Source organism: Molothrus ater, chromosome 5 (genome assembly GCF_012460135.2).
Source record: "Molothrus ater isolate BHLD 08-10-18 breed brown headed cowbird chromosome 5, BPBGC_Mater_1.1, whole genome shotgun sequence".
Classification (NCBI taxonomy): domain Eukaryota; kingdom Metazoa; phylum Chordata; class Aves; order Passeriformes; family Icteridae; genus Molothrus; species Molothrus ater.
The window spans coordinates 37,430,640-37,445,233 of NC_050482.2; the positions used below are offsets into that span (position 1 = coordinate 37,430,640).

General features: G+C 38.0%; 1 protein-coding gene across 2 annotated transcripts in view; it reads right to left on the bottom strand.

Moving 5' to 3' along the window:
* Nucleotides 1–14,594, bottom strand: part of OSBPL8 (oxysterol binding protein like 8) — an 83,920-nt gene that overhangs the window by 31,391 nt on the left and 37,935 nt on the right. Inside the window, exon 4 of one of the 2 annotated variants that reach the window (XM_054514832.1) lies at nt 14,092–14,223. In XM_054514832.1, coding sequence (XP_054370807.1) covers nt 14,092–14,223 — 132 coding nt within the window. Of the gene's footprint in view, nt 1–3,059; nt 3,233–14,091; nt 14,224–14,594 lie in introns of those variants that run through there. The other variant, XM_036400501.2, reaches the window with a different exon arrangement.

Below are 14,594 nucleotides of genomic sequence, written 5' to 3' on the forward strand. Positions count from 1 at the left end.
TCAAGTTTTTCAATATTTATCAGCAGCGGTTTTGGGCCTAATATTTTAGACCTAATATTTATTCCCACCTTGTAACTCAATCAGCAGCTTCTTAACAAAATAACCTGAGCCCACATTCGACAATGTAGAAATTCATGTGTTGAAGACAGTCCCTTTCTGTCATTTCCTCTTTAATGAATCCTTTGAATTTATGTATCATTTTCTACGTACAATCCTGAAAGCAATCTTTAGAGTTAGGAGCACCACTGCTGTGCTCTCTAAAGCAGTTCTGAGCATCAGCGATTGCGTTCAAAGCAACACTACACCTTAACAGGCCTTCCCCCAGTGTGACCTTCCTTATCGTAGCAGCTCAGGTGCCATGGGCTCTGAAAGCTGATCCCAATGCCACTGCAGTCAGCCACAGTTCATGGTATGACCTCAGAAGCCAAGGCAAACTGTCCATTAGTGCATTCCTACTGTGAGCACTCACCATGTTCTTCCAAAACTTGCAGGTGAAAATCTACATTAAAACTCATTAGGAGCTTTCAGAGAGATTTAAGAGCCTGACAGAGGAACCACAACCCTTGCATACAAGATATCAATGAAACAAAATCAAACAGTGCTGCTTTAGAGATTGAGACAGATTATGTAGTCAAAAACAACAACAAAAAACACAAAAAAAATCCCCTACAAAACAAAACAAAAAAAAAAATCTTCAAAACACTGTTGACAAAAACGAGGCTATATACACTGCAAAATTAAAGACTATTTAGGATTAAGACTGTGGCAGGGTACAGTTTCAAAAAAACCCAAACCTGTCCAGATAATAGATTTCAATTTTCAAGCATAACGTATACTTTTTGAAGTTGCACACACAATCTGTCCCTTCAGTCAATTTTGAAGGAAGGGAAAAATCAAAAAACAACCACATAACTCTTACATCTCGAATATTGGCTTTGTGCTTCAATAAATGCCATCTGCAATTATGATACATGAGAAAAAAACATCAGAAAATAAGCATGTTACTTTTTAATGTCAGATCTATTTTATTCATAAAGGAAATAATTACTATCCACTGGAGGCTCTTCTTCAAGCATGCAGAAAAAACAGCAGAAAAGCAATGCAATGCATGAAAAGATCACAAATAGCAATCCAAGGAACAGTGTTACTGACTTCCAAGTGAAAAGAAAGGAACAGCCTGATGTGATTACTGGTGTGCATGTGCAGTTTTGAAGAACAAATACTTCAGCTGGAAAATGCTTCTGGAAGAACCATGAGCTGTACTTAGTGGGGATTATCAATACTGGGGCTATATAATAAACACATCAGAAAAAAAGGAAAAATCTTTTTAAAGAATTGAACACAGGGAACCATAGTCTTTTTAACTGACTGACTGTCAAAAGCTTATTGACAATTTAAGAGTACAATCCCATATTAACTAATTCAGATTCCTCCATGGACTTTGAAAGCAAAGTAATCAGAAAAGTAAGCAAAGTCCTTTTATGTATTTTCTAACAGTAGTGTTTTCTTTCGTAAACACCACAAAATAAAAAAAATAACCAAAGACTGTCATCACTGTAACTATACATGAGTGTATTTTAAACAGACAATTACTCTTTGCCTAAACCAGTCTGAAAAACTATGTTCATTAAGCATATTAGGAATATTGAAACTCTTCAGAGATATATGCAAAAGTCCAAAAGAGCAAGCATTTTTTAATTCTATGTACACACTTGAATTTTTTCATTAAAAACCACTTTCCATTTGTTCTGCATTTTAAGTACTCATTCACTGTCTCCTTATGAACAGTGATCAGCTTTAGCTGCAGAATTCTATATAGAAAGGAAGCAAATACGAAACGAGACTCCTTTTTTCCCACTAATTACCAGACTACACATACTTCTTTTAAAGGTAGGAAGCACCTGTCTAGTTGCCAACCCCATGCTTTCAAGCTTTGAGATCTTTTATTTTGCAAGCAGCTTGAATAAAACTCAGTGTTAGATTCTTGGTAGAAGGCTAATCATTTCCTAAAACAGAGTGAAAGGAAACATTCCAGGATAAAAATGTTCAATAAAACATGGTGTCTGCAACCTCCCCCATGGTCTGCACCCACCTCTACTCTGGGGCTTCAGAACCACGGCTTACAAATTCAGTGAGCCATGCTGCAGGAGGCAGGCAATAGAAAGTGAAAACTATTTCACTTTCCTTCCCCTCCCCAACATCCTGGCCCCGTGGAACTACACAATAAAGTGCATCTCTGCGCATGCACAAGACAACTCACGCATCCAGAGCAATTCTGGAAAGAATGCACAGATTGTACTATGTCCCCCTTCAGGAATGGGTGACCTTGTAACACATTTTCAAGCACTGAGGCTTTCTGAAATAAACTGCTGAAATTCAGGTACCTACGTCAGAAGGTTATGAACAATGTGCACATTATGAACAATGACATGCAATGATCTACAAATTCTTTGCAATATTCCAGAACTGATTTTCAGGAAACAACAAATCTGCGCAAAAGGAGATTAAAGCCCTTTCAGAGGTTTTAAGTTTTCAAAATCTTACACTACAGAGTTTACCAAAGCTATGTTTTTAGCCCTCATTTTCTATCTTGTCATTTTATGTCAAATCATTGATGACCAGCCTGCAGATTTTCCAGTAGTTACAGCTAAATACAAACCTTCTGCTGTACCTTACAATTTTAAAGCAGATCCATTGTTGGGGGAGGGGGGGGAGCAGTGGAAACAGCAGTGGAAACTACAAGAAAGGAAGGCATTTATAAACCACATCACAGAACCTCAGTCCTAAAAGCCCAAACAACCAAAACAAACATTCCAGTCAGTCTCAAACACACCAATGTATTTTGAAGTGAGAATTGTGGCAGTGTGAAAGCTAACTTACTCCTTTCCCTGTCTGCAAATCCTGCCACTACAAAGAGCTGTTATCAAACTGCATACAAGCAATACTCTTTCTGATTTCTACCCACATCTCAGTACATTACTTTCATTCAAGCATGAAAACTTGAGGCAGAAATTAGATTCGCTTCTGTACATTTTAAGAAATGCAAGACCAAAACAAACCTGGTAAAGCAGGAGCGAGCTCGTTATATCCACCAAATGAAGCGTTCCGGATGAGCTTTCGGCCATCAGCTCTTGGAGAAAACACAGATGAAATCCCAGCACATGAAGAAAACCTACGTCGCACTGGACCTTCTTCCTTCATGAGTTAAGGTGTTTGTGTAAGGATTATGTTCTCTGTGAAAGCTGGTTAGCATAAGCTGCTTGGAGCAAGAGTGTTGCAGTAGCAGCCTTTTACCTCACATTCTGATGAGTAAGATACAAAAGAGGAAAAAAAAAGAAACAAACGAAGGGCGCACATGAAAAATGCAGTGAAGAGACAGAGGCTGCCAAATCAGCAGCAAGCCAAGCAACACTATACTCCTCTCATCAAAGCTCTTACGATGCTTAAAGTGGAATGCCTTTGCTTCAGCTCCTTTTTCCTGGGAAACACACCACATCTTATTTTTTACCTCTCAGTTTTAGTCCTACTCATTTCTAAGTACACAAAAATGGTATCTAAGTTTTAAGGAATCCTTAAATTGAGTTCCTGTTAGTCTTTCATGTCCCAAATTTATACTGCACAAAGGATAACTCATGAGCTTTGTGGCTTCCCTGTTTGATATTGTGGTACACTATGGGAATCAGAAAAGGGAGTCAATCATTGCATTACACAGCCAAGTTGAACTTTCCTGTTCAGGCACTCACCTAACTAGTTTTTGTCAACTGACTGCCATGGCCTCTACATCTTCATTTCTTTATTTTTCTTTAAAAGGTGATGCAATTGCTTTTTCTTCTTGAAACTCTCCCATATTTTTAAAAACAAACCAGCCTGACTCACAGAAGAGCTGTCCTAAATAATCTCCACAAAAAAGGCTTTTTATTATTAATGCCCCAAATATTTTATTCAATGAATAAAACACTTAAATGGGCCAGCTTAAATTTTAAACACAAAAAGGATTCCAGTAAACTGTGATTCAAGACTAGAAATCTGCTGATCCAAACTTCTCCTGCTGGGAGCTACTGTAATGAAGTCAAATAGTCTCTCCCTAACCACCTTCACCCACTGTTACATCAGCAGCCTCTTTGCTGCAAGGACTAGTGTGCACAGCCACCCTCTTGCAAATGTGGAACTTCCTTCCCATTTGGTGTTTCTCTGCTGGTCCCATTTTCCCCATCAAACTTTACTTCTGACAAAACAGGTTTTGAAACCTTCTCTACTAAAAACCAGGACAATAGGACACCAAGAACTGCCTTGAAAATAAGAACTTGAATTCTTACCTTATTCCATCCTCTCCTTTTCTTACAATGTGAATCACATGCCATAAATTAAACCAATAGCAGCATGAACACGATTAACCCTCAAATAATACTACTTACTCTATGGCCTTATACAAAGAAGTGTAGTTAATTTCCCAATATATGATAAGGTAAAAAGTTGTATCAGAAAAAGTAAAGATGAGGCACAGATAGCCATCAATAGAAACCACTATATGCTATATGAAAAACACAATTAACTTAAGCACAAGGAATAGGAAAAACTGGGTAAGCATCATGTATTCAGGCCTGTCTCCATTTATCCAATCCTGTGTCTCACACTTCCTTCAGCTGAAACAGTCCTTGTTTCAAGATGTCCCAGAAGGAACAGAAAAAGCAGCTAAAGAAACTAAAGGAGTGGAGTGGCAGGGCAATGAGGAAATGCAAGGAGGGAGAACACTAGCTTTTTTTCTATTTGGTTTTGTTTTGGTTTTGCTTTAATAAACACAGCTCCATATCACCTCTCCAAATCTGTCCTAACTACAAAACAGAGCAAACACCTTGGTTCAAATCTATTCATAATATGCATTTTCTTTTTTTTCCAACTGAAATCAAGAGAAAGCCGCAGTAGAACTCCTCTTACACACAGAAGGAACCGTATCCTCTCATTACAGACCTACCTTGCCCAGTTAATGGGGCTGTTATCTCCTCTTTCAGAGTCGGGGCTGTGACCATGCCCAGAGCACTCTGCTGACACCGGTATCCAGCCGTGTCCATGTCTCTCTCGTTCTGGAATGGCTGGGTCACACAGACTGGAAGGGGGGAGGCTCCTCCATCAGACACCTGCCTCCAGCCCTGGGCCCTACCTGCCAGCCCACCAGCTTGTTTCACAGCTCAGTCTTCTCTGCCACTTTCTGTTCACGTTCTTAAGGAGCAGCTGCGTTTGCAGGGGTTTCAGGAAACAAAACAATCATGAAGGCCTTTCCCTTACTTCTCTCCATGCCCTCTCAAGTCCCTTGACACTGCTCATGTAGTCAAACTGTAAACAGGAACAGATTAAAATACCTCTTTCTCCTTCCTATGCCCTTTTCTCCATTTAGAACTGAAACTGAACTCTTTGGGTAGATAAAATTAGAATTTCAATACAGATAATGTTACATTTCCCCTCTCTGAGGCTCTCTCCAGTCAAAGAAGCTGTTATCCAGGTATTCTAAGCACCTTCTGCTTTAACTCAACAGCAACACAGGAGAGGCAGGCCTCTGAGTGTTTTATCAAAATAGGACTCTGTCTCACCACTACAACAGAGGAGAAAAAGAAAAAATCTAATTTAAGCTTCTTCCTTCATCGCCTCACCCCTCCCCCCCCCCGCAAAGACCAAAACATCCCATAAATGCTTTTTCTTCCTCTCTCCTTCCTGAAAATAAACTCGGACAGAATAGGTCCATCTACTGATGAAATCAAACTTTGTGATCTTAGACTAATGTCCCAGGCAGCTTTCTGTCTTTTTGATATTAGTTTTGAGCGCGTTAAGAATTGATATACTTTGAAAATGCACTCTCATACACAGCTTAGAAATTTGCACCGTTTCAGATACTCACAAATAGAAGTACAACCAAGTCCAACTGCATAAGTCAGACATGCTAGAAAAGCCTGCATAAACAGGGAGGTATCTGCACTTTAGCTTAAAGGCATCAGGTGCATGAATATATATGAGCTTTTTCATAACAGAAGTTTCAGGCACCATAGGATACACTAGACTAAGTATGCCACTGAAATAGACAAAAAGTTTCCTGGTTTTTCTGTTTTATAAAAGACCTGTATCAGTAAGAACATGACTACATGACTGAAATATTTAGTTCATGTATCTTGGGGCAGGAGGGAGCACAAGAATCCATTCTCAGCCAATCTCTTTAGAGGAGCAAAACTTATTTAATGCATATATATTTTTCTAAAGGACAGAATGCATTTCTCCCATTATATATTGAATCAGGACTTCTTCAACAGTAAATAGTAAATGCTGGCTGAAAAACCAATCCTAATCCTGTGCTTAAGACATTCTTCCAGGATATTGCCTGGAGCAAAATGTAAAATCTCATTGTACAAAGTCAAATAGAAGATATGTGGAGTTCTGACAACTTGTGAAGACTTTTGACAAAGTATGGTTTTAGTTTTAAAACATTTCTCCAATGGAAAAATATTTACAGCTGAAAAAAACCACAGTCTTAACAAAAAAGACCTCTCTAAATTGTAAAGGCAAGAATTCAATGAAATTGAACTCAAATCAAATCTATCTGGACTACCCAAATAAGGAATTTTCACTATAATAATCCGTTTTATAGAGATTTTAGAAGTTTAGAATAACTAACACATTCTAAAAACTAATACTGATGCAGTAATACAGTAAGTAGTAAAACTATGGATAGTGATGGAAAGTAAACAAAAAATCCTTTTCCCCTTACAGGTACCCAAGGAAAAGCTAAAATCTTCTTAAAACCAAACTCTGTGAAAGCTAGAGAGAAAAGAAAGAGGAAGGAAAACTTGGTGTAGTAGAGGAAGGCAGAAACTTTTCAGACTTGCCCTGCAATTTTGACAGTAATTTGCCCTGACATTTCAACATTACTACCTTTTCCAGTAGACTTCTCCCCCAGTCCATGAAAAGGTCATAAATAATTCTCTACATGCAGTAGAGAATTATTTTGCAGCATGCAGAAAACAGAAAAAGAAAACGGGTAGACAATCATACCTATGTAGGTTTTATCTAACAATTGATTTTCACATGTGGATTTGAAGTAAAAGCAGTTTTTTTCCTATTTAATAAAAAGGGTATTAAAGATATACTTGCCTTCTGCACTGGTATTTGATTCAGAAAAAAATTATACCTAAACCATGAGGCTACAAGTTGGAGAGTAGTTGAGAGAGGCAAATTTCTTTCATCAAATATTCTTCTGTTCTCTGGTATTTCCAAGTCCAGTGCAGTTTAGCTGAGGAGTAATTCCAGAGGCAAGCCTGAGAGTGGTGACCAATGACCACCAAGACTCCCCATGCACTGCTGCCAACTGTACTTGGCTGCACCTCCTCACTTGCTAACAGCCTGCTCAGCTCCTCCCACACGGAGTAAATAGCTTTGCTCACTGCTCAGGTTTCAACATTGTCCTCTCAGCCCTTACGAAATTCTCAAAGTCACGACTCAGGTTCAGGTAGGCCAGTCCTGCAGAGACTGTCATGAAGAAAGAGAACTTGCTTGAGATGTTTCACATCAATCACTGCTGTGCCTTTTAAACCCAGTACTACACTTGCATAAAGCTATAACCCACACAGAAAGCAGAATATGCCATTTACCCAGGCCACAAATACTGGGTGGAGTAGCATTTCAGAAATGGCAAGTTCTAATAAACACAATGACTTGCAGAGAGGAATGTGCCAGAGTACGCATGGCAGTAAGAAAGCAGGAGGTCAAGGTGATGTAACCATACACAGCAGAACTTAAAGCATTTTACAAGAAATTCAGTTTATAACACAGACTAAGATCAGATTATTTAGGGCTCCAGCTCCTTCCTCCTACTGTGACCAGAGCCTCACTCACATCCCATTTAAGACAAGCATCACTAAAGCTACTCCAAATAGGTTACACAGTTTTGTGGAACTGAGGCTTCACTTCCACACTGCTGAAAAACTGAAAAGTGACCACCTGTGTCCCTAGGCTCAGGACCCTGCAGCAGGATTAACAGGCATTAATCCAGTACTACCCAAAGAACAACCAGTGCCCATGGCTCCCACACACTGCTGATTACAAATACTTCCTCATCATCAAAAGCAATGCAAGACAAATTAAAATGCCTCCTAATAGTACAAGAAAGACTAAGAGTCTCCAAGCATGAGGGTTTGCAAGGTTTTAGAAAGAATTCTTATGTGGCAGGAGAAAGCAGAAGTCTTAACATTTTTCTAAGACATTAAATGCATTTACTCTGCAGAGAAGGTGCCTTACTTCAGAAGCAAAACTTACTGTTAATATTGAAGTATCAAAAAAAAGGGTTTTGGAGAGCCTCAAGTAGAACTTGAACAGTTCTCTTTAGCCGTGAGACAATGAGACAGAGTGATGGGACTATGAAGTGAAGTAACAAAGGATGACATGCTTAGCAATAAATTGGTTCTTACTGTGTTTAGACAGTGAGTTATTTAGCCATTCTTCAGCTTCTTTATTCAAAGAACAGACACAGTGAAGGGAAAGAGGAGACTGCATGAAGTTACTCCATGACTAAGTCTGCCTACATGTAGCAAGTAAACACATAGGAAAGGTAAGAAGAAAAACAGAAATCACTATTGAATATAAAATATAGCCCAACTATCCAGCAAACAGCTTGGTGTGGAACCAGATTCATTGGCAAAATTTTGCCATTTGCAAGCCAAATACTCTTATCAAAAAGAATTACTAACACACTGAAAGCACTAGTTGAAAAAAAAAAATACCAGCCCAAACTGGCATTTTAGCCGTGATCAACTCCCAGTGGAGTTCCAGCCTCACCTGTGCTCAATGCATCCATCTGCTGTAATTATGGGCAGTGGGATTTCTCTCCCCAGCTCCAAGGCAGTTCCCCACTGCTGTGGCTTCAGCCTCATGCATCCATATGAAAGAACCCTTGGCAGAAATGTGCCCAGAGCACCACAGCCAAGTGACTGTCTTAGGTAGAGGTGCTAACACTTCGAAAAGGCTTCGAGTTCACTGTCACAGGGCTGCATCTTTCCTTCTACTGGTCCACAGTAATTTGTCTTCCACTGACAGCTGGTTAAGAGGAGATGCTTTGCTGTATCTCCAGGGCTTCTTGACCACCAGGAACCCAGAACAGGGATGACCAGTCAGGAGCTCCAAGACCTTTGTTGCTGCCCAGTGAAACAAACTGTTCCTGCTGTCAACTGAGCCGAACAACTGAAACAAATGGTTTTTTAAAGCTGCAAGTTGCACAGGTCAACAACAAATCAGCTTTAACTTGTTAGTTGCCTTGGGTACACAGTCAGTAACATCTGAGTTGGATATTTTCTGGGTCATTAAGGCTCCAAAGGCATTTCATCCCTTCAACAGCTAATAACTGTTCTTTAGGACCTACTTCTTGAAAATGCCTGTTCTTTGCTTTCCACCTTCTGTCACATACAAAAATAGTTTTCTCCAAAAATGCAGCACCCTGTGGATTAAAATCCTAGCACTGGCATATCCTTTAAATGTTTCCTCTGGAGCTGCTTAAAGGACAAGTTCAGCACAGCCAAAAATGCCCTCACTCTTCCCTAAAATCACCTTCACTTCCTTCCAGTTCATGGTGATCATCATCATCACCACTAGCAGATATCATTTTGTTTCTACTGTCAACCCTCCTCCCTGCACCTAAACCACTTCTGTTTCTCAGTCATGTAACACAATATATTTTTAATTGCATTGCAAATTGAATTAACAACTACTTAATTAACTACTACTGCTCTGCTGGAAAAGAAAGGCAGATCCTGTTTCTTATCTCCTGTCAGGCTCCTTCTGGGGACACACATCCCACCTCATATGCATCTTACTGATGTTTTAAATAAAGACAGGAAAAATATAGAAAAGTCTGACATTTTCAAGCATTCTATAACTAGATTTCTCTATTTACCACAAATATTGCTATTTAAGCATCTGTGACGTCTTCATAAAAAGTTTGAAATATGTTTTAAGAAAATATTGGTAAGTTAAAAACATTATTAATCATTTATAAGGAGACTGCTGACTTTTTAAATAGTTTTTATGTGATTGCTATTTCTGCATTAATTCATTTTATCAAAGAAATAAATCAGTATGCTTGAGTTAATAAGATTTACAAGAATTCAATTTACCAGGGATAATTTGACATAAACAGATGACATCAGCAAGCAGAGCTCTGCTCTACAACTTTTGAAAATGCAGTCTTGTACTTGGTATTTTTAAAGTTAATTTTTCAACTGCAATAAAATAATTTTGTCAATTATTCCTTATGGTTACATGCTAGGTTAAAAAAGAAAACATTCCAAAAGTAAGTTCAATAAAAGTTTGTTTGTTCATTAATAGTTAATAACATTTTTAACCACTGAATGCAAACACAGAATATGAGCTAAATTAGCACCACACTATCTGTGTGTCAGCTGCTAGAACTAAGAGATGATTTAGCAGTACAACATCTATATGACTATACTTAAAAAAATAGTCTTGGTGAGTTGGAAGGGCCAACTGGAAGGAGGTGAGTTGGAAGGGCCATGCTGCCCACTGGGGCCTAAAGACACACTATCCCACAAACATAAGCAAAGCTTCACAGATAAAGTAACTTCCTAAAATCATTAAAGTTTCCATCAAAAAGCTACTGAATTATTTAGGTCCTACTCCAAGTCTGACAAGTCTAAATAAAATATTGAGCAAAAAAACATAGTATAACCATTAGTCTGTTCAAGACACATTAGTTGTAGCATTATGATCAGGACTAGTCTATTCTGACGCTCCAGTTAACTACTTGATGGACAAGGCAGGAATAAATAAAATGCACAAAAATTAAAATTAAAACCCCATCTCAGGATCAATGCTATATATGGCCAAGTTAGTGTTTGGCCACTAAAATTCTAAACTTTCTACATATGTTAAAATCATACTAGAAAAATCTCCACCATCCCTTATTTTGACACATTTCCATCAAACAACCTTGCTAAAGCTTCCTATGGAAGTGAGTGTGACCTCCACACCTACACATGCCAGTCTGTAGCCTCACAGGTAAGCTACTTCAGCCTCAGAATAAAAAACAGTGTAACTTCAAGGATCTTGAAAATATTTTGTAAACCAGTGCAAAGAGTACATAGAGCAGTGACATTTTAAATAGACTTTTGCTGAGCAACCACTAGACAATGCTACCAGATCAAATTGCACTCTACATTTATAAAATAAATCTGTATTGGACTCCAAGAAGAAGACCCCCATCTCTGTCTCAGACAACATACTCTGCTCAATCTCACAAGAGCAACAGGAGTGAGGGAGGAGGAAGACATGTCTTAAACTAAGAAACCAAGTACAGGAAAATAGAAGCTTTCTGAAATCCAGAGCTGTTGGCAGAAATGAAAACCAAATACTTACACACAGCAGCACCTAAAATTATAAAATACATACCACTTACAACTTTACATTGACATATTACATGGTTCTTTTTGTACTAAATAAGAGGTAACTCAAACTGATGCTAAATGTTCACCTCCCTTCCCTTGCATTAAGACATATTTGTAATTCTTGTCATTAGGATCTTAGCTAAAACACAAGCAGATGACACAAATTAAGCTTGCTACGGTAGATTTTCCAAACAACAGTCACTGAGCATGTCTATCCCTAGACAGCTGCTGGACAGCCACTGTGGTGGTTTCCGCATTAACACCAAAGTTAGTGCTGGTTGTTCCAGAGACAGCCCCATCACAGGCTTGTTTCATTCTGACTCACCTGGTTTTGAGCTGCAAGTTCTATGCCTAAGTGGCCTTGCAACACAGGTGCTTTTTATTCAGGCAGAAGCAACCTAGGTAAAAGTGGTCAAATAGCATTGCACAACATCCAACTGCCCAGCAGCAAAAGATAAGGTAACTGTGACACTTACCTGTGTCACAGTTCTCCCTTAGATATATTTAATCAGTTCTTTGTAGATGGTATAATACATTTTCTGTTTTGATTCTCTGTTATTCTGTGCCTAGCATGATACTGAATTGTTTATTTACATTACTCATCTCCTAAGGATGACTTCAGTTGTCAGTGACTAAAAGTATTTCCATTTAGTTCCTTGTAAATGCCTTCAAATTCTGTATCTAAACATTCCCTATGTCATTATACCATCCCACAGGCAGATTGTAAAGACCTTGGTTAACTGGATTTCAGTTACAACAGCCTCACTCCATCATATTAAGCTCTGTTCTACTTCGTATTTTTCAGGCTTCCACTACATCTCTTTTTCTCCAATGTAATAAGCTCAGATTTTTGCCAGCACTGTAATTTTCCCATAGGAATAACTGCCATTGAATATTCACCTGATCTTTAAATGCTGGTCAACCCACGCAAAAAAAATCAGCTCCCAAGCTGTAGATAGGCTGCAAGACAGTAATTGTGGGTTGCTGAAACCCAGCCCACATGGTACCATTTCTCTACTAAAATTGAATGCAAGCCAAATTTCTAGTCTCATGAAAGTACAGCCTTATATCTAGTAGTGCTCCTGGAAAACTAAGTCAGTAATGATTGATGCTAAAAAAGGCACAAATACATTTAACTGGCTTAAATTCACTTATATAAGCCCTGAAATATTCAGAAGAAAAAAAGATCTGGAGAGAAAACTTTACTATCTGCAAGGAGCTTGATGTAGGACAATCAAGTACTTTTCAAGAGCATTTTAATAATTTTCCTATGAATGAAAATCCTGAAGAACACTACAGTTTGACTTTATAACTTAGTGGGAACATCAATATTAAAAGGAAGAGTTTATTAGAATATTCAAATACACTTACATAACACCAGCATCTATCTAGTAAAGGATACAACACAATATAGAGAGAAAATAACCACAAGTTATTTCAACATAATAAAAATTACAAACAAGTTTTATTGATATTATACAGAAAATATTTCCAGACTAAACTAGACATAAGCCAGAGGACACCAAGTACTGTTCCAGTGTGATAACACCAGGAATTAGAAAATATATCCGAGCTAGCTCTGTGTAGTACCAAAAATAGTACCATAATAACTTTAAAATACACTAAAATACTACCAGATTCAGCACAGTAACAACTGTCTTTGTTTCAAAGTTTCTTTTCTTGTCTCATAGAACTGAACAGGAAAACAGGAATATGATTCAAAGTTAAGACCTAAGACACTGCCTTTATTCCTCTGAAACACCAGTATCATTATTCTGACAAAGCAAGCTGTGGTAGTTAGGAAGACTCATACCAAAACCAGGTAAAAATATAAAACCATGTCAGGAACACTACTCATGAAAAAAACTAAAGGAAGCATGGATGACTATCATGGCTGCCAACAGTAAAAGGGAAGAAAACATTAATTTTAAAAGCCTGAAGTTTTCACTAAGAACTTCACGCACCGCAGGAAAGATGTCCAATGATTTCCTGAGCAACAAATGCAAGTAGTTTCAAATGCAAATAAGCACAAGGAGACCAACTATTCCTTGGGGTTTTTTTGTTTCTTGAATAGTCTATCAGCATGTCAGGTCTACTGAGTTTCACTTTCCATCCAGTCAGTTCTCATGGATGTACAGAGTTTGTTTTCAACAGGTTTAGCAAGGCAGAGGAACTTCTTGAAAGCTGGCAAAAAATAGTGTTGAGACTTTTTTTTTTTTTCTTTTTCTAAAGAGAAGGATCTTTCAGTAGAAGTAATTTAATTACTTCTTTGTTATTGAAGTAATTTGAAGTATCTTTCCCCAAAAGTTCCACTTATGGTACATCATAACACTGCTGCATAAAGACACAACTTGAATACTGAGAAAAGAACATTACTGTGGGTTTTACAGGACTACACAAATAATCATTTAACATCATGTGAACTGCACTCTCATCAAACAAATCATAGCATGCCTTAATAAACTAGTGCATCACATAATGCATTTTTTCCTGTTTCAGATTAACACAAAGATACAAATAATTACAGAAATTTTCAATATGCTTTCTTCCTTACCTCTTTATTGTAAAAGGCAGTGATTTTTAACCAATATTTGGAACATATAATTAATGTTAGAACTTAAATTCTTTAAAACCTCTGCAAAAAATAACGTTGTCTTACCATGACTATGGGCACTTCCTGGACTGAGACACGGTTGAAGTAACTCTTTGGTTGGAGTAAAATAGCCTTCTTTCCCCTGGTGCTGGTTCATTTTTCCTGGAGTTATAGGCTGGTCATCACTGTTTGTTACCACTGTTGAAATATAAAATGGATGCTCATTCAAAGATGTTATGTGCTTGTGCATAGATTTCTATTAAGAACTTCACTGCTGTTTATGAAACTGGTATTCAACTGCTCTGTTGCAAAACATTTCATTCTAAAAACTGAGGTTTTCAAACCAGATATTTGCTTTGGAGAGGATGGCAGAAAGAAGCCAGTAAGACTGGTCTAAGACATGAGGCAAAAGATGAAAACAAAAATTAGCATGAGGTTGGAAAGGCTGATACTCAATAGAGATACAGCATTGAGCTGTTGCTTATCTTCTGAAATACTTCTTTTCTTTGCCACTTTGAGATAGCTTTTGGTTTAACTAGCCTCAACTCAGCCAACCCATGAAACAACTT